General features: G+C 43.3%; 1 protein-coding gene across 3 annotated transcripts in view; it reads left to right on the top strand.

Annotated features, from left to right (window-relative positions):
• Positions 1–24,464, top strand: part of LOC121580764 (CREB-regulated transcription coactivator 1-like) — a 40,111-nt gene extending 15,647 nt beyond the window's left edge. Inside the window, exons 2-13 of one of the 3 annotated variants that reach the window (XM_041895790.2) lie at positions 1,538–1,654; positions 1,796–1,924; positions 2,233–2,294; positions 2,424–2,512; positions 5,989–6,074; positions 6,177–6,211; positions 6,790–7,001; positions 7,233–7,345; positions 7,679–7,858; positions 21,303–21,386; positions 21,809–21,974; positions 23,645–24,464. In XM_041895790.2, coding sequence (XP_041751724.1) covers positions 1,538–1,654; positions 1,796–1,924; positions 2,233–2,294; positions 2,424–2,512; positions 5,989–6,074; positions 6,177–6,211; positions 6,790–7,001; positions 7,233–7,345; positions 7,679–7,858; positions 21,303–21,386; positions 21,809–21,974; positions 23,645–23,853 — 1,482 coding nt within the window. In that variant the 3' untranslated portion in view covers positions 23,854–24,464. Of the gene's footprint in view, positions 1–1,537; positions 1,655–1,795; positions 1,925–2,232; positions 2,295–2,423; positions 2,513–5,988; positions 6,075–6,176; positions 6,212–6,789; positions 7,002–7,232; positions 7,349–7,678; positions 7,859–19,720; positions 20,573–21,302; positions 21,387–21,808; positions 21,975–23,644 lie in introns of those variants that run through there. The other 2 variants (XM_041895789.2, XM_041895791.2) reach the window with 2 other exon arrangements.
• The last annotated feature ends 974 nt before the right edge of the window (positions 24,465–25,438 follow it).

Here is a 25,438-nt window from a genome sequence, read left to right as displayed (position 1 = left end):
TTATGAGGCCGGTTGGACGTACTGCCAAATTCTCTAAAATGACGTTGGAGGCGGCTTATGGTAGAGAAATGAACAGTCAATTCTCTGGCAACAGCTCTGGTGGACATACCTGCAGTCAGCATGCCAATTGCACGCTCCCTCAAAACATGAGACATCTGTGGCATTGTGTTGTGTGACAAAACTGCACATTTTAGTGGCCTTTTATTGTCCCAAGCACAAGGTGCACCTGTGTAATGATAATGCTGTTTAATCAGCTTCTTGGTATGCCACACCTGTCAGGTTGATGGATTATCTTGGCAAAGGAGAAATTCTCACTAACAGGGATGTAAACAAATTTGTGCACAATTTGAGAGAAAAGCTTTTGTGCGCATGGAACATTTCTGTGATATTTTATTTCAGCTCATAAAACATGGGACCAACACTTTACATGTTGCATTTATATTTTTGTTCAGTGTAACTTAAAATTACTGTTCTTTTGAAGATTTCTCACAAAAACAAGCATATCTCTGAAATGTCAATGGAGTGCTGAGCGCATACGAAGCTTTTTATTTTCAAAGCCTTTTACATTTAATTCAGCTCGTATTGCTAATTTAGCTTTATGCAACCCGCAGAAAGACTTTAAAGACGACGACCACAAAATGTAAAATACTCAAAAGTTACGAGAAACCTGCACCGCTATGTCAACAGAGCTCGGTGCTTATTATCGGATGTATTGGGTTACGAAATCCGACTATCTGGATATAATGTGAAGTTAGAAAGACCCCACCAAATGATTCAGAACATGAATAATCGTATTTGTCTTGATAAAATCTATTTTATTACATAAGGAAGTTACATTAAATCACTAAAGCGCATTTTCACCCACTCTGGCCTTTTCTAAACTACCCACAAAATAATTGTCTCATGATATTACTAAGTCTCTCTAGTACATAGCTGAACTTCCTGAAATGTATGTGGTTGGCTGCTGCCACCTGAACTCACGGCCAATCATAGATCAACTATTTGCATACTAATAGCAGGTGAACTGTTGAACCTACAAGGGTGTGACCTTTAGTTTTTGTAAGGATGGAAATACATTCATATCGGTGATAATTATCTCAGCTACTGTATGTATTTATGGCGCCATCAATGTAAAGATGAGCCGGTGTGGCATGATTTGTAAATAATAAAACAATATTTGGTCACGGGTGATCTGTAATTGCTGGCAAAAAGATTCTCTATATAGCTTATTAGGTCAATTGAGGTTAAAGGGGTGTACATTTTACTGTCACGTATCATTAGGTGCTCTCTCAGGCCAGATGAGTCGTATCCCCTTGGTATTAACTGAGATTGAGTGATTTGTAATCTATAAAATCAATGTTACATTTTGTGAAAACAAGCAAGGTTTTTTTTTTTTATGTCAGTCAGAACTTTTGTGCTCTCCATCACTCATTTTGTTTTGGAAGTATTTATTCTGTTACCTTTTAAATATTTCATACCTAACATTATCTGACTCCATGTTTGCTTATTGTTTTGTTTAATCACTCTCCTTATTCAGTTACAGTTACAGAAGACCCAGTATTTACAGTTGGGACAAAACCGTGGGCAGTACTATGGCGGATCATTGCCAAATGTCAATCAGATTGGAAATGGCACCATTGACATGCCTTTTCAGGTAAGTATGTGTTTGTAGGACTCTGATTGAAATATTTGTGGTCTTACCCTAAACTGAACACGTTTACTCTTTTGTTGACATATATTTGGCTACCATTCATCTATGAAGCTTGAGACTGGTTTGTTTTGTTGGTGTCTGCAGACTCCCTTTCAAGGTTCAGGTGACACCAGCAGGACAACACGGCATCATGGATTGGTTGACAGAGTTTACCGGGACAGAAACCGCATCACGTCCCCACACGGAAGGCCCCTCGACAAACATGGACGCCAAATATCCTTTACCGTCGATTTATGCTACTGTGTTTTTATTACACTTTATTTTACAGTCTGCTATGCAACGGAAATTAAATTATGAATTACATGGTAATATAGTAATTACATTGTAATAATATAGTAATTATATGGTAATTACCAATAACTATTGTATTTTATTTATTGAAGCAAGCGCCACTATGTAACAGCTTTAACCAATGTACTTCAATAGCATATACTGTACTACATGGTGTCATGGTGTTTTACATCCATGACTTCATTTGTGAGATGCTATATATTTGTATTGCCCTTAACCAGGGGTCTCACATTGATAGCTGTCCATATGGCTCGGTGTATCTGTCACCCCCACCCGACACCAGTTGGAGGAGGTAAAATAATCCAACTATGTTGTGGCATGTGATACTGTTTGGATTTCGTTGTGAAACGTCCCTTGACTTTTCACAACTGATACATTTAGTCACCCCTAAGTGGTGTATGTCTCTTTCCCTGTGCTATAGAACAAACTCGGACTCTGCGTTGCATCAGAGCACTTTGAACCCACAGGACATTTTTGCAGGAGGCTCACAGGACTTGCAGCTTAAACGAGGTGCGTCGGATTTGAACTGGATGTACTTTATACGGTACTAGTCAAATGTTTGGACACACCTACTCATTCCAGGGTTTTTCTTTATTTGTACTATTTTCTACATTGTAGAATAATAGTGAAGACATCAAAACTATGAAATAACACATATGGAATCATGTAGTAACCAAAAAAGTGTTAAACAAATTAAAATATATTTTATATTTGAGATTCTTCAAATAGCCACCCTTTGCCTTGATGACAGCTTTGAACACTCTTGGCATTCTCTCAACCAGCTTCATGAGGTAGTCACCTGGAATGCATTTCAATTAACAGGTGTGCCTTCTTAAAAGTTAATTTGTGGAATTTCTTTCCTTCCTAATGCGTTTGAGCCAATCAGTTGTGTTGTGACAAGGTAGGGGGGTTATACAGAAGATGGCACTATTTGGTAAAAGACCAAGTCCATATTATGGCAAGAACAGCTCAAATAATAAGCAAAGAGAAACGACAGTCCATCATTACTTTGACATGAAGGTCAGTAAATCCGGAAAATTTCAAGAACTTTGAAAGTTTCTTGAAGTGCAGTCGCAAAAATCATCAAGCGCAATGATGAATCTGGCTCTCATGAGGACCGCCACAGGAAAGGAAGACCCAGAGTTACCTCTGCTGCAGAGGATAGGTTCATTAGAGTTACCAGCCTCAGATATTTCAGCCCAAATAAATGCTTCACAGAGTTCAGGTAACAGACACATCTCAACATCAACTGTTCAGAGGAGACTGCATGAATCAGGCCTTCATTGCTGCAAAGAAACCACTACTAAAGGACACTAATAAGAAGAAGAGACTTGCTTGGGCCAAGAAACACGAGCAATGGACATTAGACCGGTGGAAATGTGTCCTTTGGTCTGGAGTCCAAATTGGAGATTTTTGGTTCCAACCGCCGTGTCTTTGTGAGACGCGGTGTGGGTGAACGGATGATCTCTGCAGTAGCCATGTGGTAGCCATGCTTTACGGTGTTTCCCACCGTAAAGCATGGAGGAGGTGGTGTTATGGTGTGGGGGTGCTTTGCTGGTGACACTGTCTGTGATCTATTTAGAATTCAAGGCACACTTAATCAGCATGGCTACCACAGCATTCTGCAGCGATACGCCATCCCATTTGATTTGGGCTTAGTGGGACTATCATGTGTTTTTCAACAGGACAATGACCCAACACACCTCCAGGCTGTGTAAGGGCTATTTTACCAAGAAGGAGAGTGATGCAGTGCTGCATCAGATGACCTGGCCTCCACAATCCCCCGACCTCAACCCAACTGAGATGGTTTTGGATGAGTCATACCGCAGAGTGAAGGAAAAGCAGCCAACAAGTGCTCAGCATATGTGGGAACTCCTTCAAGACTGTTGGAAAAGCATTCCAGGTGAAGCTGGTTGAGAGAATGTCAAGAGTGTGTAAAGCTGTCATCAAGGCAAAGGGTGGCTATTTGAAGAATCTCAAATATAAAATATATTTTGATTTGTTTAACACTTTTTTGGCTACTACATGATTCCATATGTGTTATTTCATAGTTTTGATGTCTTCACTATTATTCTACAATGTAAAAATAAAGAAAAACCCTTGAATGAGTAGGTGTGTCCAAACTTTTGACTTGTAGTGTATATAAGAGCTTTATATAATGAACAAAAATATAAAACGCAACATGCAACAATTTCAAAGATTTTACTGAGTTACAGTTCATGTAAGGGAATCAGTAAATTCAAATAAATTCATTAGGCCCTAATCTCTGGATTTCACATGACTAGGAATACAGATATGCATCTGTTGGTCACAGATACCTTTTAAAAAAAAGGTAGGGGCATGGATCAGAAAACCAGTCAGTATCTTGTGTGACCACCATTTGCCTCATGCAGTGCGACACATCTCCTTCTTATAGAATTGATCAGGCTGTTGATTGTGGCCTGTGGAATGTTGTCCCACTCCTCTTCAATGGCTGTGTGAAGTTGCTGGATATTGGTGGGAACTGGAACACGCTGTCGTACACGTCGATCCAGAGCATCCCAAACATGCTCAATCGGTGAGTATGCAGGCCATGGAAGAACTGGGACATTTTCAGCTTCCAGGAATTGTGTACAGATCCTTGCGACATGGGGCCGTGCATTATCACGCTGAAACATGAGGTGATGGCAGTGGATGAATGGCACGACAATGGGCCTCAGGATCTTGTCACGGTATCTCTGTGCATTCAAATTGCCATCGATAAAATGCAATTGTGTTCGTTGTCCATAGCTTATGCCTGCCCATACCATAACCCCATCGCCACCATGTGGAATTTTGTTCATAATGTTGACATCAGCAAACCACTCGCCCACACAACGCCATACATGAGGTCTGCGGATTTGAGGCCTGTTGGACGTACTGACAAATTCTCTACAATGACATTGGAGGTGGCTTATGGTAAAGAAATGAACATTAAATTCTCAGGCAACAGCTCTGGTGGACATTCCTGCAGTCAGCATGCCAATTGCACACTCCCTCAAAACTTGAGACATCTGTGGCATTGTGTGACAAAACTGCACATTTTAGAGTGGCCTTTTATTGTCTTCAGCACAAGGTGCACCTGTGTAATTATTCTGTTGTTTAATCAGCTTCTTGATATGCCACACCTGTCAGGTGGATGGATTATCTTGGCAAAGGAGAAATGCTCACTAACAGGGATGTAAAAAAATGTGTGCACCAATTTTGAGAGAAATAAGCTTTTTTTTGCGAATATGGAACATTTCTGGAATCTTTTATTTCAGCTCATGAAAGATGGAACCAACACTTTACATTAGACTTCATTTTTTTCTGGTCAGGTGGTTAACAAAAACTCTTGGCCCTACAATAACCCAATGCTCTGTTTCCAGTTTGTAGGTTTAATAATGATTTTTCTGTTCAGCGCAAATTAATTAACCCTGTTATTATGAGGGAGGTGATATATGATGTATTGATGATTAAATATTTAGTAATTGCTTTGCCGGCTACCCTTTATTGTACTATTGAAAACTCTCTGGTGTACATGATAAAAGGCTTCAGACCTTGTCTTTGAAGGCTGTAGACATTACTCATAGGACGAATATTAATATCCAAGTGATTCTCAATGTGACATTATACTAATGGCTGTCTGAAGCGTATTCCTTTATTGAGAAACTCGTTTGAAAAATGATATCAAATTCAGTCGTATTGATTTCATTTCCTTTCACTGTTATGGCAAGATGAAAATAGGGGTATTTCAATATGTATTTTTTTGCTTTTTTAAATTCTAGATAAGTGACAATTAGATAAATCGAACTCCCTCTCTTTCTCTCTCTGTCTCTTTCTCTCTCTCTGACTCGCTCTCTGTCTGTGTCTGTCTGTCATTCTGTCTCTCTGCCTCTGTCTGTCTGTCTCTCTCTCGCTCTCTGTCTGTGTGTCTCTCTCTCTCTCTCTCTCTCTCTCTTTCTTCCTTCCTTTCTTTTCCTCTCCAGTGCTTCTGCTTCATGTACCAGGGCCAGAAGACACAGAATCAGATATGGACAAAGACGAACAAAAACAGAACTGGGATGGCAAAAAGGTGAAGTGCACTCCGATCTGGTGATATAGCTTAACGTCATTGTTATACAGCTCTGAGTTCTATTGGATTCTTACTGAGTTGTCATTTTTCTGTTTCCCTCAGAGTGTTTCATCAAGGTCCAAGGTCCCAGGGATCAAGTGAGTACTTCCACAAACTAACTCTAACCATCCTGACTTCAGTATAGCTTTGTGAATGGCTGATTATGACCGCCCATGACAGTTGGCGTTTAGTGATGATTTGATGTTTTTCCAACTGAAGACGTGATGTTTTGGGACATCATTGACATACTTTAAGAAGTGTTGTAGAGCCAGCGAGATCTGGCTGTCTACGGTGTTATTATATTGGTATTTTGAGAATGTGAATAGGGTCTTGCAGTGATCTCAGCAGAAATCTTAGTACTGAGCTTATTTGGAGAGAAAACAATTGGAGGCAATTTCCCTTCCTTTCCTTTGGGGTCATGTTGAAAACATGAAGAGAAGTGTATCTCTGGAAAGCATTTGCTGGTAAAGCTGTATGCTCAACTTCCTGTCTGGCTCAAAGGACGATGTGGAAACCCATAGTGGAAATATTGCTGAAGTCGGGGAGGGGGGTATTCTCATTTATTTTCTTATGCTATTTTACATACACTGCAGAAGCCTGTGAAATCTGCTGACTGTGCATATACTACCTCAACTGTCATTATGGGAATACCAATCATCTCTTTTTCGGTTTACAGCATATTCCCATCTCCGGATCAGGAGCTGACCGCGTCGCTGATGCCGTCAGCCCAAAACACGGGCGGGGGCTCCCTGCCTGATCTGACCAACATCCAGTTCCCCCCTCCGCTACCCACCCCCCTGGACCCCGAGGACTCCACCCTCAGCGCCTCCAACAGCACGGGCAACCTGGCCACCAGCCACTCACACAGCTTCAGCTCCACCAGCCAAGGTGACCTCTCAGTCCTCCACCTTCCAGAACCATAGATGTATAGAGTTTGGAAACACAGTTTGAAATTCTGAATGTTCATGTTGCCACCAGAAGTTGGGAGATGATAATACCACATGATGCCAACATGGCAGACAGTTTGCCGAAATGTATCTTATATATGTCTCTCTGTCTCTAGCTTTCTATGACAGTTGGGATTCTGAAAGAGATGTTTGCTGTTTTGTGTCCCATCAGGACAGACCACCGCCCAGCAGGGCAGGCAGGACAACATGGTCAACCAGGACTCCCACCAGCACCAGTCCCTACAGCTCTCCCCCACCCTGTCACCACCCCTCACCCTCGCCCAGGTAGTACGTACCGTACACTTCCCTGCTAGCACTGTGATTGTTACAGTTCTGAATAGCTTTTCTAGTGTATTTACAATGATTGTACTCTGTAGTTGTCCCCCCCTCTATTTGATTGTACTTAAAGTAAGTTGCTCTGGATAACTGGAGCACCTGTCAAATGATTTGAAGGTAATATACCAGGAGCCTCCAGCGAATCTTAACATCCAACAGTGTTCCTGAAATTGGGGATTGTACTAAGTTTTGCCGTCACTCTTCTTTCTATCACATTTCTGTGGACATCATTTTAGTTTTTCCCACTGACTAATTTCGAACTCCTATGTCCATCTGTCTCAGGCGGAGACCATAGACGCCATGACACTGGAGGCGCAGTTGTCCCAGTACGCGTTCTTCAGCCAGCCCTCTTCTCAACAACAGCAGCAGCAGACCACTCAAGGACTGACAAGGCTGGTCCAGCTCCCCTCCCCTCTGAACACCTCGTCCAGCCAGACACAGAACTCCATGGATATGAACTCGGTAAGCTTACCTTCTCAAACCCTTCCCTCTTCAAAACATTCCTTATCCTACACTATGTCCGTAGGAAAAGATAGTGCTCAAACCGACTTAGTGTTCCTACACTATTTAACACAATGTAGTTTTTCCTGTTCGGCTATCTTTGGTTTGATCTTGAAGTCAAAGGAACTATTCTTCTTAAAGCAGGATGTGTAGTTTTTTTGTTTTTGTTTTTGCTGCAGGACAATAAATCTGTGGGAACAGATGTACGGGAGACAGAGGTGCTCAAAAATGCCATGGAGGGAAAAGATTGAGGGGGTTTAAAATAAATTCAAGATGAAAGGTGCACAAGAGTGATGATAAATACATTCTCACAAAAATATAAAACGCAACATGTAAAGTGTTGGTCCCATGTTTCATGAGCTGAAATAAAAGATCCCAGAACTTTTCCATATACACAAAAAGCTTATTTCTCTCAAATGTTGTGCACAAATTTTGTTTACATCCCTGTTAGTGAGTATTTCTCCTTTGCCAAAATAATCCATCCACCTGACAGGTGTGGCATACCAAGAAGCTGATTAAACAGCATGATCATTACACAGGTGCACCTTGTGCTGGGGACAATAAAAGGCCACTCTAAAATGTGCAGTTTTGTCACACAACACAATGTCATAGATGTTTCAAGTTGAGGGAGCGTGCAATGGGCATGCTGACTGCAGGAATGTCCACCAGGTCAGAGAATTTAATGTTAATTGCTCTACCAGAAGCCACCTCCAACGTTGTTTAGAGAATTTGCAGTACGTCCAACCGGCCTCAACTGCAGACCACGTGTAACCATGCCAGCACAGGACCTCCACATCTGGCTTTTTCACCTGCGGGATGGTCTGAGACGAGCCACCAGGACAGCTGATGAAACTGTGGGTTTCCACAACCAAAGAATTTCTGCACAATCTGTCAGAAACAGTCTCAGGGAAGCTCATCTGCGTGCTCGTTGTCCTCACCAGGGTCTTGACCTGACTGCAGTACGGCGTTGTAACCGACTTTAGTGGGCAAAAACTCAACTTCGATGGCCACTGGCACGCTGGAGTTGTGTTCTCTTCACGGATGAATCCCAGTTTCAACTTTACGGGGCAGATGGCAGACAGCGTGTATGGCATCGTGTGGGTGAGCAGTTAGCTGATGTCAATGTTGTGAACAGAGTGCCCCATGGTGGCAGTGGGGTTATGGTATGGGCAGAGATAAGCTACGGACAACGAACACAATTACCGATGGCAGTTTGAATGCACAGAGATACCATGACGAGATCCTGAGGCCCATTGTCGTGTCGTTCATCCACCGCCACCACCTCATGTTTCAGCATGATAATGCACAGCACCATGTCGCAAGGACCTGTACACAATTCCTGGAAGCTGAAAATGTCCCAGTTCTTCCATGCCCTGCATACTCACCAGACATGTCACCCATTGAGCATGTTTGGGATCCTCTGGATCGACGTGTATGACAGCGTGTTCCAGTTTCCGCAAATATCCAACAACTTTGCACAGCCATCGAAGCGGAGTGGGACAACATTCCACAATCAACAGCCTGATCAACTCTATGCGAAGGAGATGTGTTGCGCTGCATGAGGCAAATGGTGTTCCCACCAGATACTGACTGGTTTTCTGATCCACGCCCCTACCTTTTTTTTAAAGGTATCTGTGACCAACAGATGCATATCTGTATTCCCAGTCATGTGAAATCCATAGATTAGGGCCTAATTTAATTTATTTCAATTTACTGATTTCCTTATTAACTGTAATTCAGTAAAATCTTTGAAATTGTTGCATTTATATTTTTCTTCAGAATGCCAAGTGAGTGTTTTTAAAGGCACTCCGCTACACTGACATTCTTTAACTATATGGCGATCCTGGTCTTTACAAGATGCCTGCTGGTGGCCTCCACTAAATATGCTGACTGTTCGGTTGCGAAATGCTAATTCAATTAAGTGTTGAACATGGTTTTGCTCAATATTGTTTGTTATAGCCCAATCTCTCTATTCAGACATTCCCTTTGCATCGCCTCAACCGACAGTTATGAACTTAGAGAGATTTTAGAGTCCATGTGTATTTGAATATTGGTGCATTTGAATATTATTACAAGACAATTGCATCAGTTTCTGTTGCAAGTGTGTTTATATACTGTATACTTCGTCTTAGCAGAGTGGAGTTAACTTTCATGACAAGTTATTCAATTGTTATGTAAGCTTGAGTGTCTGAAGCTGTCACTGAACCTTTTACTTTACTTATATGACCCTAGTATAGGCATCTGTTGCAGCTGTATAGCATCCTTTTATTTCGTCATTCACTGCATCATTTATTTAGCAAGCCATACGGTTCAGCAGGGTTCCCCAACTGGTGGACCGTGGGCCAAATCTGACCCGCGGGTGATTTTATTTCAATGCTGGACATAAAGACTAAAAACACCAGCAAATCAGCTCCAAGTTATTTTAATTTTAGAAATCTGTTCCAAAGTATTCCCACGCATAATAAAGAGACGTGATCGTATACAAATGCAAGCAAGGTTTGAAATTATTATGTTTTAGTCAAACATTACAGTGCATTCGGTAAGTTCAGACCCCTTGACTTTTTCCACATTTTGTTACAGCCTTATTCTAAAATGGATTAAATGTTTTTTTCCCCTCATGAATCTACACACAGTACCCCATAATGACAAAGCAAAAACTGGTTTTTAGACATTTTTGCAAATGTATTACAAATAAAAAAAGGAAATCTCACATTTACATAAGTATTCAGAACCTTTACTCAGTACTTTGTTGAAGCACATTTGGCAGCGATTACAGCCTTGAGTCTTCTTGGCTATGATGCTACAGTTGAAGTTGGAAGTTTACATACACTTAGGTTGGAGACATTAAAACTCGTTTTTCAACCACTCCACAAATGTCTTGTTAACAAACTATAGTTTTGGCAAGTCTGTTAGGACATCTACTTTGTGCATGACACAAGTAATTTTTCCAACAATTGTTTACAGACAGATTATTTCACTTATAATTCATTGTATCACAATTCCAGTGGGTCAGAAGTTTACATACACTAGGTTGACTGTGCCTTTAAACAGCTTGGAAAATTCCAGAAAATGATGTCATGGCTTTAAAAGCTTCTGATAGGCTAATTGACATTTTTTATTTTTTTTATTTCACCTTTATTTAACCAGGTAAGCCAGTTGAGAACAAGTTCTCATTTACAACTGCGACCTGGCCAAGATAAAGCAAAGCAGTGTGATTAAAAACAACAACACAGAGTTACATATGGGGTAAACAAAACAAAGTCAAAAATACAACAGAAAATATATATACAGTGTGTGCGAATGTAGTAAGTTATGGAGGTAAGCCAATAAATAGGCCATAGTGCTAAATAGTTACAATTTCGTATTAACACTGGAATGACAGATGTGCAAAAGATGATGTGCAAATAGAGATACTGGGGTGCAAATTAGCAAAATAAATAACAATATGGGGATGAGGTAGTTGGATGGGCTAATTTCAGAATGGCTGTGCACAGGTGCAGTGATCGGTAAGCTGCTCTGACAACTGATGCTTAAAGTTAGTGAGGGAGATAAGAGTCTCCAGCTTCAGAGATTTTTGCAGTTCGTTCCAGTCATTGGCAGCAGAGAACTGGAAGGAATGGCGGCCAAAGGAGGTGTTGGCTTTGGGGATGACCAGTGAGATATACCTGCTGGAGCGCAGACTACGGGTGGGTGTTGCTATGGTGACCAGTGAGCAAAGATAAGACAGGGATTTGCCTAGCAGTGATTTGTAGATGACCTGGAGCCAGTGGGTTTGGCGACGAATATATAGTGAGGGCCAGCCAACAAGAGCGTACAGGTCACAATGGTGGGTAGTATATGGGGCTTTGGTGACAAAATGGATGGCACTGTGGTAGACTACATCCAATTTGCTGAGTAGAGTGTTGGAGGCTATTTTGTAAATGACATCGCCGAAGTCAAGGATTGGTAGGATAGTCAGTTTTACGAGGGCATGTTTGGCAGCATGAGTGAAGGAGGCATTGTTGTGAAATAGGAAGTCGATTCTAGATCTAACTTTTGATTGGAGATGCTTAATGTGAGTCTGGAAGGAGAGTTTACAGTCTAACCAGACACCTAGGTACAGTGGGGAAAAAAAGTATTTAGTCAGCCACCAATTGTGCAAGTTCTCCCACTTAAAAAGATGAGAGATGCCTGTAATTTTCATCATAGGTACACGTCAACTATGACAGACAAATTGAGGAAAAAAAATCCAGAAAATCACGTTGTAGGATTTTTTATGAATTTATTTGCAAATTATGGTGGAAAATAAGTATTTGGTCACCTACAAACAAGCAAGATTTCTGGCTCTCACAGAACTGTAACTTCTTCTTTAAGAGGCTCCTCTGTCCTCCCCTCGTTTCCTGTATTAATGGCACCTGTTTGAACTTGTTATCAGTATAAAATACACCTGTCCACAACCTCAAACAGTCACACTCCAAACTCCACTATGGCCAAGACCAAAGAGCTGTCAAAGGACACCAGAAACAAAATTGTAGACCTGCACCAGGCTGGGAAGACTGAATCTGCAATAGGTAAGCAGCTTGGTTTGAAGAAATCAACTGTGGGAGCAATTATTAGGAAATTATTACAACACCACTGATAATCTCCCTCGATCTGGGGCTCCACGCAAGATCTCACCCCGTGGGGTCAAAATGATCACAAGAACGGTGAGCAAAAATCCCAGAACCACACGGGGGGACCTAGTGAATGACCTGCAGAGAGCTGGGACCAAAGTAACAAAGCCTACCATCAGTAACACATTACGCCGCCAGGGACTCAAATCCTGCTGTGTCCCCCTGCTTAAGCCAGTACATGTCCAGGCCCGTCTGAAGTTTGCTAGAGTGCATTTGGATGATCCAGAAGAGGATTGGGAGAATGTCATATGGTCAGATGAAACCAAAATATAACTTTTTGGTAAAAACTCAACTCGTCGTGTTTGGAGTACAAAGAATGCTGAGTTGCATCCAAAGAACACCATACCTACTGTGAAGCATGGGGGTGGAAACATCATGCTTTGGGGCTGTTTTTTCTGCCAACGGACCAGGACGACTGATCCGTGTAAAGGAAAGAATGAATGGGGCCATGTATCGTGAGATTTTGAGTGAAAACCTCCTTCCATCAGCAAGGGCATTGAAGATGAAACGTGGCTGGGTCTTTCAGCATGACAATGATCCCAAACACACCGCCCGGGCAACGAAGGAGTGGCTTCGTAAGAAGCATTTCAAGGTCCTGGAGTGGCCTAGCCAGTCTCCAGATCTCAACCCCATAGAAAATCTTTGGAGGGAGTTGAAAATCCGTGTTGCCCAGCGACAGCCCCAAAACATCACTGCTCTAGAGGAGATCTGCATGGAGGAATGGGCCAAAATACCAGCAACAGTGTGTGAAAACCTTGTGAAGACTTACAGAAAACGTTTGACCTGTGTCATTGCCAACAAAGGGTATATAACAAAGTATTGAGAAACTTTTTTGTTATTGACCAAATACTTATTTTCCACCATAATTTGCAAATAAATTCATTAAAAATCCTACAATGTGATTTTCTGGAATTTCTTTTCTCAATTTTGTCTGTCATAGTTGACGTGTACCTATGATGAAAATTACAGGCCTCTCTCATCTTTTTAAGTGGGAGAACTTGCACAATTGGTGGCTGACTAAATACTTTTTTCCCCCACTGTATTTGTAGTTGTCCACATACTCTAGGTCAGACCCGCCGAGAGTAGTGATTCTAGTCGGGTGGGCGGGTGCAAGCAGCGTTCGGTTGAAGAGCATGCATTTAGTTTTACTAGTGTTTAAGAGCAGTTAGAGGCTACGGAAGGAGTGTTGTATGGCGTTGAAGCTCGTTTGGAGGTTTGTTAACACAGTGTCCAATGAAGGGCCAGATGTATACAAAATGGTGTCGTCCGCATAGAGGTGGATTCGAGCGTCACCAGCAGCAAGAGCGACATCATTGATATACACAGAGAATAGAGTCGGCCCGAGAATTGAACCCTGTGGCACCCCCATAGAGACTGCCAGAGGTCCAGACAACAGGCCCTCCGATTTGACACATTGAACTTTAACTGAGAAGTAGTTGGTGAACCAGGCGAGGCAGTCATTTGTGAAACCAAGGCTATTTAGTCTGCCAATAAGAATGCAGTGGTTTGAGTCAATTGGAGGTGTACCTGTCGATGTATTTCAAGGCCTACCTTCAAACTCAGTGACTCTTTGCTTGACATCATGGGAAAATAAAAAGAAATCAGCCAAGACCTCAGAAAAAAATGTGTAGACCTCGACAAGTCTGGTTCATCCTTGAGAGCAATTTCCAAACACCTGAAGGTACCACGTTCATCTGTACAAACAATAGTACGCAAGTATAAACACCATGGGACCACGCAGCCGTCATAGCGCTCAGGAAGGAGACATGTTCTGTCTCCTAGAGATGAACGTACTTTGGTGCAAAAAGTGCAAATCAATCCTAGAACAACAGCAAAGAACCTTGTGAAGATGCTGGAGGAAACAGGTACAAAAGTATCTATATCCACAGTAAAACAAGTCCTATATCGACATAACCTGAAAGGCCGCTCAGCAAGGAAGAAGCCACTACTCCAAAACCGCCATAAAAAAGCCAGACTACGGTTTGCAACTGTACATGGGGACAAAGATCGTACTTTTTGGAGAAATGTCCTCTGGTCTGATGAAACAAAAATATAACTGTTTGGCCATAATGACCATTGTTATGTTTGGAGGAAAAAGGGGGTTGCTTGCAAGCCGAAGAACACCATCCCAACCGTGAAGCACGGGGGTGGCAGCATCATGCTGTGGGGGTGCTTTGCTGCAGGAGGGACTGGTACACTTCACAAAATAGATGGCATCATGAGGAAGGAAAATTATGTGGATATATTGAAGCAACATCTCAAGACATCAGTCAGGAAGTTAAAGCTTGGTCGCAAATGGGTCTTCCAAATGGACAATGACCCCAAGCATACTTCAAAAGTTGTGGCAAAATGGCTTAAGGACAACAAAATCAAGGTATTGAAGTGGCCATCACAAAGCCCTGACCTTAATCCTATACAACATTTGTGGGCAGAACTGAAAAAGCGTGTGCGAGCAAGGAGGCCTACAAACCTGACTCAGTTACACCAGCTCTGTCAGGAGGAATGGGCCAAAATTCACCCAACTTATTGTGGGAAGCTTGTGGAAGGCTACCCGAAACGTTTGACCCAAGTTAAACAATTTAAAGGCAATGCTACCAAATACTAATTGAGTGTATGTAAACTTCTGACCCAATGGGAATGTGATGAAAGAAATAAAAGCTGAAATAAATCACTCTACTATTATTCTGACATTTCACATTCTTAAAATAAAGTGGTGATCCTAACTGACCTAAGACAGGGAATTTGTACTAGGACTAAATGTCAGGAATTGTGAAAAACTGAGTTTAAATGTATTTGGCTAAGGTGTATGTAAACTTCCGACTTCAACTGTACATCTTGGCACACCTGTATTTGGGGAGTTTCTCCCATTCTTCTCTGCAGATCCTCTCAAGCGCTGCACAGCTATTTTCAGGTCTCTCCAGAGATGTTCGATCAGGTTCAAGTCCGGGCTCTGGCTGGGCCACTCAAGGACATTCAGAGACTTGTCCCGAAGCCACTCCTGCGTTGTCTTGGCTGTGTGCTTAGGGGTGTTGTCCTGTTGGAAGGTGAAACTTCGCCCCAGTCTGAGGTCCTGAGCGCTCTGGAGCAGGTTTTCATCAAGGATCTCTCTGTACATCTTTCCCTCGATCCTGACTAGTCTCCCAGTCCCTGCCGCTGAAAAACATCCCCACAGCATGATGCTGTCACCACCATGCTTCACCGTAGGGATGGGGCCAGGTTTCCTCCAGACGTGATGCTTGGCATTCAGGCCAAAGAGTTCAATCTTGGTTTCATCAGACCAGAGAATCTTGTTTCTCATGGTCTGAGAGTGCTTTAGGTGCCTTTTGGCAAACTACAAGTAGGCTGTCATGTCCCTTTTACTGAGGAATGGCTTCTGTCTGGTCACTCTACCATAAAGGCCTGATGGTGGAGTGCTGCAGAGATGGTTGTCCTTCTGGAAGGTTCTCTCATCTCCACAGAGGAACTCTGGAGCTCTGTCAGAGTGACCATCGGGTTCTTGGTCACCTCCCTGACCAAGGCCCTTCTCCCCCGATTGCTCAGTTTGGCCGGGCGGCCAGCTCTAGGAAGAGTCTTGGTGGTTCCAAACTTCTTCTATTTAAAATTGATGTAGGCCAGTGTGTTCTTGGGGACCTTCAATGCTGCAGACAGTTTTTGGTACCCTTCCCCAGATCTGTGCCTCGACACAATCCTGTCTCGGAGCTCTACGGACAATTCCTTCGACCTCATGGCTTGGTTTTTGCTCTGACATGCACTGTCAACTGTGGGACCTTATATAGACAGGTGTGTGCATTTCTAAATCATGTCCAATCAATTGAATTAACCACAGGTGGACTCCAATCAAGTTGTAGAAACATCTCAAGGACGATCAATGGAAACAGGATGCACCTGAGCTCAATTTCGAGTCTCATAACAAAGGGTCTGAATACTTATGTAAATAAGGTATGTTTTCGTTTGATACATTTGATACAATTTCAAAAACCTGTTTTCATTTTGTCATTATGGGATATTGTGTGTAGATTGATGAGAAATGTTTTATTTTATCCATTTTAGAATAAGGCTGTAATGTAATGTAATGTGGAAAAAGTCAAGAGGTCTGAATACTTTCCAAATGCACTGTATATCTGTTTGGGCTCCTTGCGGTCAATTTACGGTCTACAAATTATTTGTAATTATGTTCTGGCCCCATGGCCATCCGCTCAAGACATTCAGCCTGCTGCTGAATCTAGTTGATGATTCCTGCTGTATATTAATACATTGGTAGTGAACTGAGGGAGATAGAAATATGATTAGTGTATCTGTCAATACTGATGTCACCTCACACTGGTTAAAGATGTGTCAACTCACCTTCTATTGGCTAAACATACATTCTACTCATCTTCTATTTGCTAAACATATGTTCAACTCGCCTTCTATTGGCTAAACATACATTCAACTTGCCTTCTATTGACTAAACATGGTATTTGACCATTGTACTGGTGGAAGTGGATTTCAGTGCTCTCGTCTTGAGGTGAAGACGAGCAGAGAGGAGCGAGCTACTACCATTAAATTACTTGGTTATCTTGTTGAAGAATGACTTAAATGGCTAGCTAGTGAGTCAGCTATTTGCACAGTACACACCCTAAAGGAAGAACAAACCCTTACATAGCATACATTTGATGATCACTGAAGCCATAGATCCCCGAGGGATTCCATTAAAACATTTGATTGTTAGCCAATTCTTATCTCTTTGTGCAGTTAGGCTAAATCACCCTCTTTCGCAAGGCCACGATGATGGTGCAAGTCAACTAATCCAGGGCATCTTTAGCAAGGATTTAGCAATAACTGCAAAGACATGAGCCTCATCCTCTGTGTGTATGTCTACTCATAGCCAGGTTGAGACACACTTACACTACATGACCAAAAGTATGTGGACACCTGCTCGTCTAACATCTCATTCCAAAATCATGGGCATTAATATGAAGTTGGTCCCCCCTTTGCTGCTATAACAGCCTCCACTCTTCTGAGAAGGCTTTCCACTAGATGTTGGAACATTGCTGCGGGGACTTGATTCCATTCAGCCACAAGAGCATTAGTGAGGTCGGGCACTGATGTTGGGCGATTAGGCCTGGCTCGCAGTCGGTGTTCCAATTCATACCAAAATTGTTCGATGGAGTTGAGATCAGGGCTCTGTGCAGGCCAGTCAAGTTCTTCCACACCGATCTCAACAAACCATTTCTGTATGGACCTCGCTTTGTGCACTGGAGTATTGTCATGCTGAAACAGAAAAGGGCCTTCCCCAAACTGTTGCCACAAAGTTGGAAGCATCGTCTAGAATATCATTGTATGCTGTAGCTTTAAGATTTCCCTTCACTGGAACTAAGGGGCCTAGCCCGAACCATGAAAAACAGCCCCAAACCATTATTCCTCCAACACCAAACTTTACAGTTGGCACTATGCATTCGGGCAGGTAACGTTCTCCTGGCATCCCCCAAAGCAACAGTCGTCCGTTGGACTGCCAGATGGTGAAGCGTGATTCATCACAGAGAACGCGTTTCCACTGCTCCAGAGTCCAATGGCGGCAAGCTTTACACCACTCCAGCTGACGCTTGGCATTGCGCATGGTGATCTTAGGCTTGTGTGCGGCTGCTCGGCCATGGAAACCCATTTGATGAAGCTCTCGACGAACAGTTCTTGAACTGACTTTGCTTCCAGAGGCAGTTTGGAACTTGGTAGTGAGTGTTGCAACCGAGGACAGACTATTTTTACACTATATGCGCTTCAGCACTCGTCGGTCCCGTTCTGTGTGCTTGTGCGGCCTACAAATTCGCAGCTGAGCTGTTGTTGCTCCTAGATGTTTCCACTTCACAGAAACAGCATTTATAGTTGACTGGGGCAGCTCTAGCAGGGCATAAATTTGACGAACTGACTTGTTGGAAAGGTGGCATCCTATGACTGTGCTACGTTGAAAGTCACTGAGCTCTTCAATAAGGCCAATCTATTGCCAATGTTTGTCTATGGATATTGCATGGCTGTGTGCTTGATTTTATACACCTGTCAGCATCTGGTGTGGCAAAATAGCCGAATCCACTAATTTGAAGGGGTGTCCACATACTTTTGTAAATATAGTGTAGCATACCTTTTCAGAAAGGAGCCAGTCAGTCAGCCAGCCAGCCAGTAACCCAGCAGGTCAGTAACCCAGCCAGTAACCCAGCAGGTCAGTCAGCCAGCCAGCCAGTAACCCAGCAGGTCAGTCAGCCAGCCAGTCAGTAACCCAGCCAGTAACCCAGCAGGTCAGTCAGCCAGTCAGTAACCCAGCCAGTAACCCAGCAGGTCAGTCAGCCAGTCAGTAACCCAGCAGGTCAGTCAGCCAGCCATTCAGTAACCCAGCAGGTCAGTCAGCCAGTCAGTAACCCAGCAGGTGTCAGTCAGCCAGTCAGTCAGCCAGCCAGTAACCCAGTAGGTCAGTAACCCAGCCAGTAACCCAGCAGGTCAGTCAGCCAGCCAGTCAGCCAGCCAGCCAGTAACCCAGCAGGTCAGTCAGCCAGCCAGTCAGTAACCCAGCCAGTAACCCAGCAGGTCAGTCAGCCAGTCAGTAACCCAGCCAGTAACCCAGCAGGTCAGTCAGCCAGTCAGTAACCCAGCAGGTCAGTCAGCCAGCCAGTCAGTAACCCAGCAGGTCAGTCAGCCAGTCAGTAACCCAGCAGGTCAGTCAGCCAGCCAGTCAGTAACCCAGCAGGTCAGTCAGCCAGTCAGTAACCCAGCAGGTGTCAGTCAGCCAGTCAGTCAGCCAGCCAGTAACCCAGTAGGTCAGTAACCCAGCCAGTAACCCAGCAGGTCAGTCAGCCAGTCAGTAACCCAGCAGGTCAGTCAGACAGTCAGTAACCCAGCAGGTGTCAGCCAGCCAGTCAGTCAGCCAGCCAGTAACCCAGCCAGTAACCCAGCAGGTCAGTAACCCAGCAGGTCAGTAAGCCAGTCAGTAACCCAGCAGGTGTCAGCCAGCCAGTCAGTCAGCCAGTCAGTAACCCAGCAGGTGTCAGCCAGCCAGTCAGTCAGCCAGCCAGTAACCCAGCAGGTGTCAGTCAGCCAGTCAGTCAGCCAGCCAGTAACCCAGCCAGTAACCCAGCAGGTCAGTCAGCCAGTCAGTGAGTCTAACTAAAATATGATCCTGTATTAAGGCTCTTTCCCCCAACAGTACCGCAGTAGGGCTGGGTCTTCAGCCAATCAGTCTCCAACATCACCAGTCTCCAATCAAGGCTTCTCACCTGGCGGCTCGCCTCAAGTAAGGGCGTGTGAGCAAAACCCGCTGACAGTGTGTGTGTATATATATATATATATACACTGTTCCTCCATTGTAGTTCTGTTTTCGTCGCCAGCTGGGCCCCTTGGCTGCCCCTTCCGGCTGCTCTTGTGTCACCAACCCCCTGCCACCCCCATCGTCGTGTCTCGCAGTGTCACTGACCCCTTCCCCCTTGCTGCTTCTCTGTGTCTGCATCCTAAGTGGCCTCGTAGCATAGCCACTAAAATGACACACGTTAGCCAGTTGGTTGAGGAAGGAAAATGTACTTGGTAGTTAACATCTAGCCACCTGAGCTGACTTTTAGCCTTGCTAGAGTTTTGAATCCCTTGTGTATTGTGAAGAAACAGGGTCCCTCAACAAGGCCCTGTAGGCTAGATGTACGTTGTAAGTTTGATGTAAATTTATAATATAAACAAACTAATTGAACTGAACATAACATTGAACGACTAAGTCATCTCCTGTTAGAGGAGTCCTAAAAGCTCCCACCCAGTATCCAGGCTACTAGCTACATGGGTATGTTTGTTCATCCGTTTGTGCTTTCTCTCACCTAGACGGCTAACCTACAGTGTTGTAGGTTACATGCAGTGCGGCAGACAGTCCATGTTCTGTTATCATGCCCTTCACCGGTGTTCTTTTGGCAGGGCACAGATAATGTGGTTCTGAACTGAAAGAGGCATGGGGAAGGCTGCCTTACTGAGTCTCTGTCAATATAATCCAATGATTTATACATTAAGGCGGACGATGAAAGCGGAACATTTTCGGCTTTTTATAAGAATATTAAATTAAAACTTCAAGAGCATTACTGGATGATTGAATGTTTTTGAAATTCTAACTTTACCCACAAAAGGAATTTCCATATTTCATTCTATTTCATTATGTTATTTTATCTAAGATATTAAGAATTCTTAGTACAAGACATGCATGGTAACCAACTCCCTACAACATTGTTGGTTGTGGGTTGATGACATTTATAAAGTGCTTTTGAGTAGTATTCAGTGCATGTTGACATATTGGCTGGTTGGGCACTTAACATCAACATCCGAGGAACAAGAGGTAAATGCAGTTGATCTGATCATCTGTCGAATCATCTTTAATGGTGAGATGGGCAGGTTACTATGATGACTTAATTAATCAACTAATGGATGAGATTGAGGTTGATTACACAGCAAATTCATTGATGAGCTTGCGAAACTTGATTCCTGCTGTGTTTGTACTGTGTCATGCTTTAACTATTGTCTAGGAAGCAGTATGTTGTTTGTTTTCAGGATTGCAGATGTGTGCGGTGATTTCTGTGTTGCCTGGAGCTGAATGGAAAGCAAAACCCAATCGTTTGATGTGAATGTCTTATGAATTGTGACATAATTCAGTTAGTTGTGGTGTGATTGTGCACTCTATCTGCTCTTCCTCTCCTGTGTTTTATACCTGTACATTAATATCATGGTATTGTTTTTAACAAGGGGATATGCTTGTGTTCTAGCACCACTCCATATTGGGCAGTGTGTTTGCGGACTTCTATGACCAGCAACTCACTTCCAGACAGACCAGTGCTCTCTCCCAACAGGTAAGTAAGGTTTAACATCCTACCTCAGGACTAATTATGCAAGCTAATATTAGATACTTTTCGTATGGCAATATTTGCCAATATCTTGGTATCGAAGCACAATATATTAATACAGGGTTTCCCAAACTCGGTCCTCGGGACCCCAAGGGGTGCATGTTCAGGTATTTGCCCTAGCACTACAAAGCTGATTTAAATAATAAACTCATCATTAAGCTAAACGTGCACCCATTGGGGTCCCGAGGACCGAGTTTGGGAAACCATGTATTAATAGGTTTCCATTTTTTACCATTGTACTGAATCTTTATATTGACTATTTGGCAACTGTTATTAGTAGAGAAATGAGCCCTTGTTGTTGAGTGTTGGCTAACCTCATGTTCTGTGTTGACTAACCTCATGTTCTGTTTTCTCTGTTCCTCGAACAGCTGGAGCAGTTCAACATGACAGACAACAGTCTGTATGGCCAGGGCTCCACCCTCAACTACTCCCAAGCAGCCATGATAGGTTTGATGGGTAGCCACGGCAACCTGCAAGACTCCCAGCAGCTGGGCTACAGTAGCCATGGCAACATCCCCAACATCATTCTCACAGGTACTATTCCGCCACACCAGGTGGCTCACTCAAGTCTCAGCAAGGCTAGGCAGAAGAATAGAGTTCACACAATGTAAACACTCTCTCAATACAAAGCTCTAACTCTTGTTATGTCTAGGGGTCCAAGGCACGCCTAGCTGTTCGATAAGCTGTCTGAATGTTTGCATTTAGCATGAAAGTGAGTGTAAGCAGACTGGTTGTCAGTGTATTCACCTAGGAAGAACGAGTACTTACCAGGGTCCAGGGTGAGCTCTGTCTTAGTCAGCCAGCCCAACCCATTTGTTCTTGTCGTGACAAATAATAATAAAAACAAATACAAAAAATACAAAAAGGCATGCCCAAACAAAAAAAGTATCGCACAAATGCGCGACCCTGCTGGGCTGAGAGGCTTCTTCTTCTTCTTCTTCTTCTTTAAAGTTTTATGGCAGACTACAAATGTACGGGGTGTTCTTCTTTGATATTATTGCGGTCCGCAAACAAATGCTGTAGGTGCATGCCGCCACCTACTGTGTTGGCTGTATCAGCCCAAAACATTTACAAAATAAAAGTAAACAAAGTAAACAAAACTCAATGTACTCCTTTATTCAGATTCAACTGCCAACACCCATCCCTACAGGCTCTGGGGCCTGAGAAGAAAGAGCATCTTCAGACTGTATTCTTTGCAATGTTTCTGCGTTGAAGTCCTGGAAACCCAAAAACCTTTCAGCCGCAGATACTATTATGTCCAGTTTCTTGGAATTTTTGTTTGTTTGTGCAGTACAATTAATCACATGCGCGATAAACACCATAAAATCCACCTTCTTCACAATCAGCATATCCGTTTCCCTCAACTGTTGAACAACACTCTGAATCTCAAGATTCAGCGGAGAATCCACCGCCATATCTTCAGCTCCCCTCGCTCCTTCAGCTATTTCACTTGCCTCCGGGTAGGAGACCTGCTGTATAGCTCTGACCTTTGCCACTTCATACTCCTTTAACCTAACCGGGCACTCCGGGGAATTGGGAACGTGGTTTCCAGGCTGAGAGGCTATTCAATCCACCGCTCTTCTCACTAATCACCTGCCTATCACTTGCACCTGTGAGCAATTACTTATCAATCCCCTGCTGGGGGAAAGGCGTTCCAATGAATGGGTCTTAAGGTTATTATAGCTGATAGCTGGTGGTGGTGGTGGGGAGGTGGATGATTGTCGAAAACAGTTGCTGAGAAACAGCAAGTGAGAGTACATGGGTAAATTGACATACATCCCAAGATGTATGCCCATTGGTTGAGAGAGAGGAAGGTGATAATTGCAAGAGTGAGCACATAGGTTGAACAGCAAGCGTGAGGAATGTGCATTATTGTGCCGTGTTTATAGGCTATAGGAAAATAGGAGAATGACACACCGCACGTGGCTAACAGGAAAGAGGAGGAGAAACAACACACTATGCTGATGATGATACGTTTGTATTCATTCCCACTATGCCCGTAGAATAGGACAGTAAGTGAATTATGTTATGCATACTGGATGAAGTTAAACGAGCATTCAGACCAGCCTTCCTGATTTGAACTTTCGTAAACTACATTTATTAAATGCTCCTTGAAATATTTAATGAGACGCTATTCTTTATGTGGTGTAAACGCTGGAAGACCCTGACCACTCCTCATCTCTCTTTACCGGTGTATGTTTTAGCCACTGGAGAGTCACCACCCAGACCTTCCAAGGGTTTGTCTTACAGCTCTCTGTCGGCTGACATCAGCTTCGACGCAGACTCTCAGTTTCCCCTGGACGAGCTGAAGATCGACCCGCTGACCCTAGATGGGCTGTACATGCTCAACGATCCTGACATGGACCTCACTGACCCCGCCACAGAAGACGCCTTTCGGATGGACCGGCTGTAGAGTCGCTGCCAAGTTGACCGACTGTGTCAGAGGAACCCGGCCTGAGGGGAGAGGGATATTTTGGGGGTGTTGGGAGCTCGTGGCGAGGCCCCAGCTGTGCAGTGTATTCATCCCACACTCCCACCTCCCTTCACCAGCCGCCCCTTTCTAAAAGCTATGGTAAGATAAGCTAAATGGTCGACAGTTTGCTTTCTCCACTCCGTATGGAAAAGATGAAAGGGCGACGTTGTCATGTTTGGTGGATATTGCGCTTAAGGTTCTGCCTGTGACCAGTCTGTGCTAACCACATACATCCCTTAACTTGTTTGTTTATTTATTTATTTTATTACATGCCTCCTGATGGCCTTTCTGTTGGTTTTTGTAAAGAAAACAAAAAGTAGGGGATACAACACTACATTGGTCTGGCCTTCCATTTGAAGACATTAACTGATTTAAAATCATGTCTGCAGTGGAAACTGTTTTATCTTTCTCTCACCTGTCATACTAGATTAGCATGTCTTGCCTCATTATCACCCATCTGCTTTTTCACAACCGCCCTTCTCATGGCTCATAGTCCCGTGTAGCTCAGTTGGTAGAGCATGGCGCTTGCAACGCCAGGGTTGTGGGTTCGATTCCCGCGGGGGACCAGTATGAAAAAATGTATGCACTCACTAACTGTAAGTCGCTCTGGATAAGAGCATCTGCTAAATGACTAAAATGTAAATGTAAATGGCTAATCTTCAATGCACTTAACCACGCTGTCATTAACTCACACTATACAGTGCCTTCAGAAAGTATTCACACCCCTTTACTTTTTCCACATTTTGTTGTGTTGCGAAGTGGGATTCAAATGTCAACGATCTACACAAAATGCTTTAATGTCAGAGTGGAAGAAAAAATCTAACATTGTAATTTTTTTATGGAAAAGAAAACACCAATATATCTTGATTAGATAAGTATTCAACCCCCTGAGTCAATACATGTTAGAATCACCTTTGGCAGCAATTACAGCTGTGAGTCTTTCTGGGTAAGTCTAAGAGCTTTGCACACCTTGATTGTACAATATTTGCTCATAATTCTTAAAATAATTATTCAAACTCTGTCAAATTGGTTGTTGATTATTTGTACACAGCCATTTTCAAGTCTTGCCATAGCTTTTCAAGACAATTTATGTCAAAACTGTAACTAGGCCACTCAGAAACATTCAATGTCATCTTGGTAAGCAACTCCAGTTGATATTTGGCCTTCTGTTTTAGGTAATTGTCCTGCTGAAAGGTGAATCTGTCTGCCAGTGTCTGTTGGAAAGCAGACTGAACCAAGTTTTCCTCTAGGATTTTGCCTGTGCTTAGCTCTATTCTGTTTCCCTCCCCCTAAAAAACTCCCTAGTCCTTGCTTATGACAAGCATACCCATAACATGATGCAGCCACCACCATGCTTGAAATGATGAAGAGTGGTACTCGGTGATGTGTTGTGTTGGATTTGCCCCAAACATAACGCTTTGTATTCAGGACTAAAAGTTCATTGTTTGCAGTATTACTTTAATTCCTTGTTGCAAACAGGATGCATGTTTTGGAATATTTTTATTCTGTACAGGCTTCCCTCTTT

The sequence above is a fragment of the Coregonus clupeaformis genome, chromosome 14 (genome assembly GCF_020615455.1).
Source record: "Coregonus clupeaformis isolate EN_2021a chromosome 14, ASM2061545v1, whole genome shotgun sequence".
Classification (NCBI taxonomy): domain Eukaryota; kingdom Metazoa; phylum Chordata; class Actinopteri; order Salmoniformes; family Salmonidae; genus Coregonus; species Coregonus clupeaformis.
Note: the sequence above shows the minus strand (reverse complement) of the source record. Positions and strands in the feature narration are given on the sequence as shown.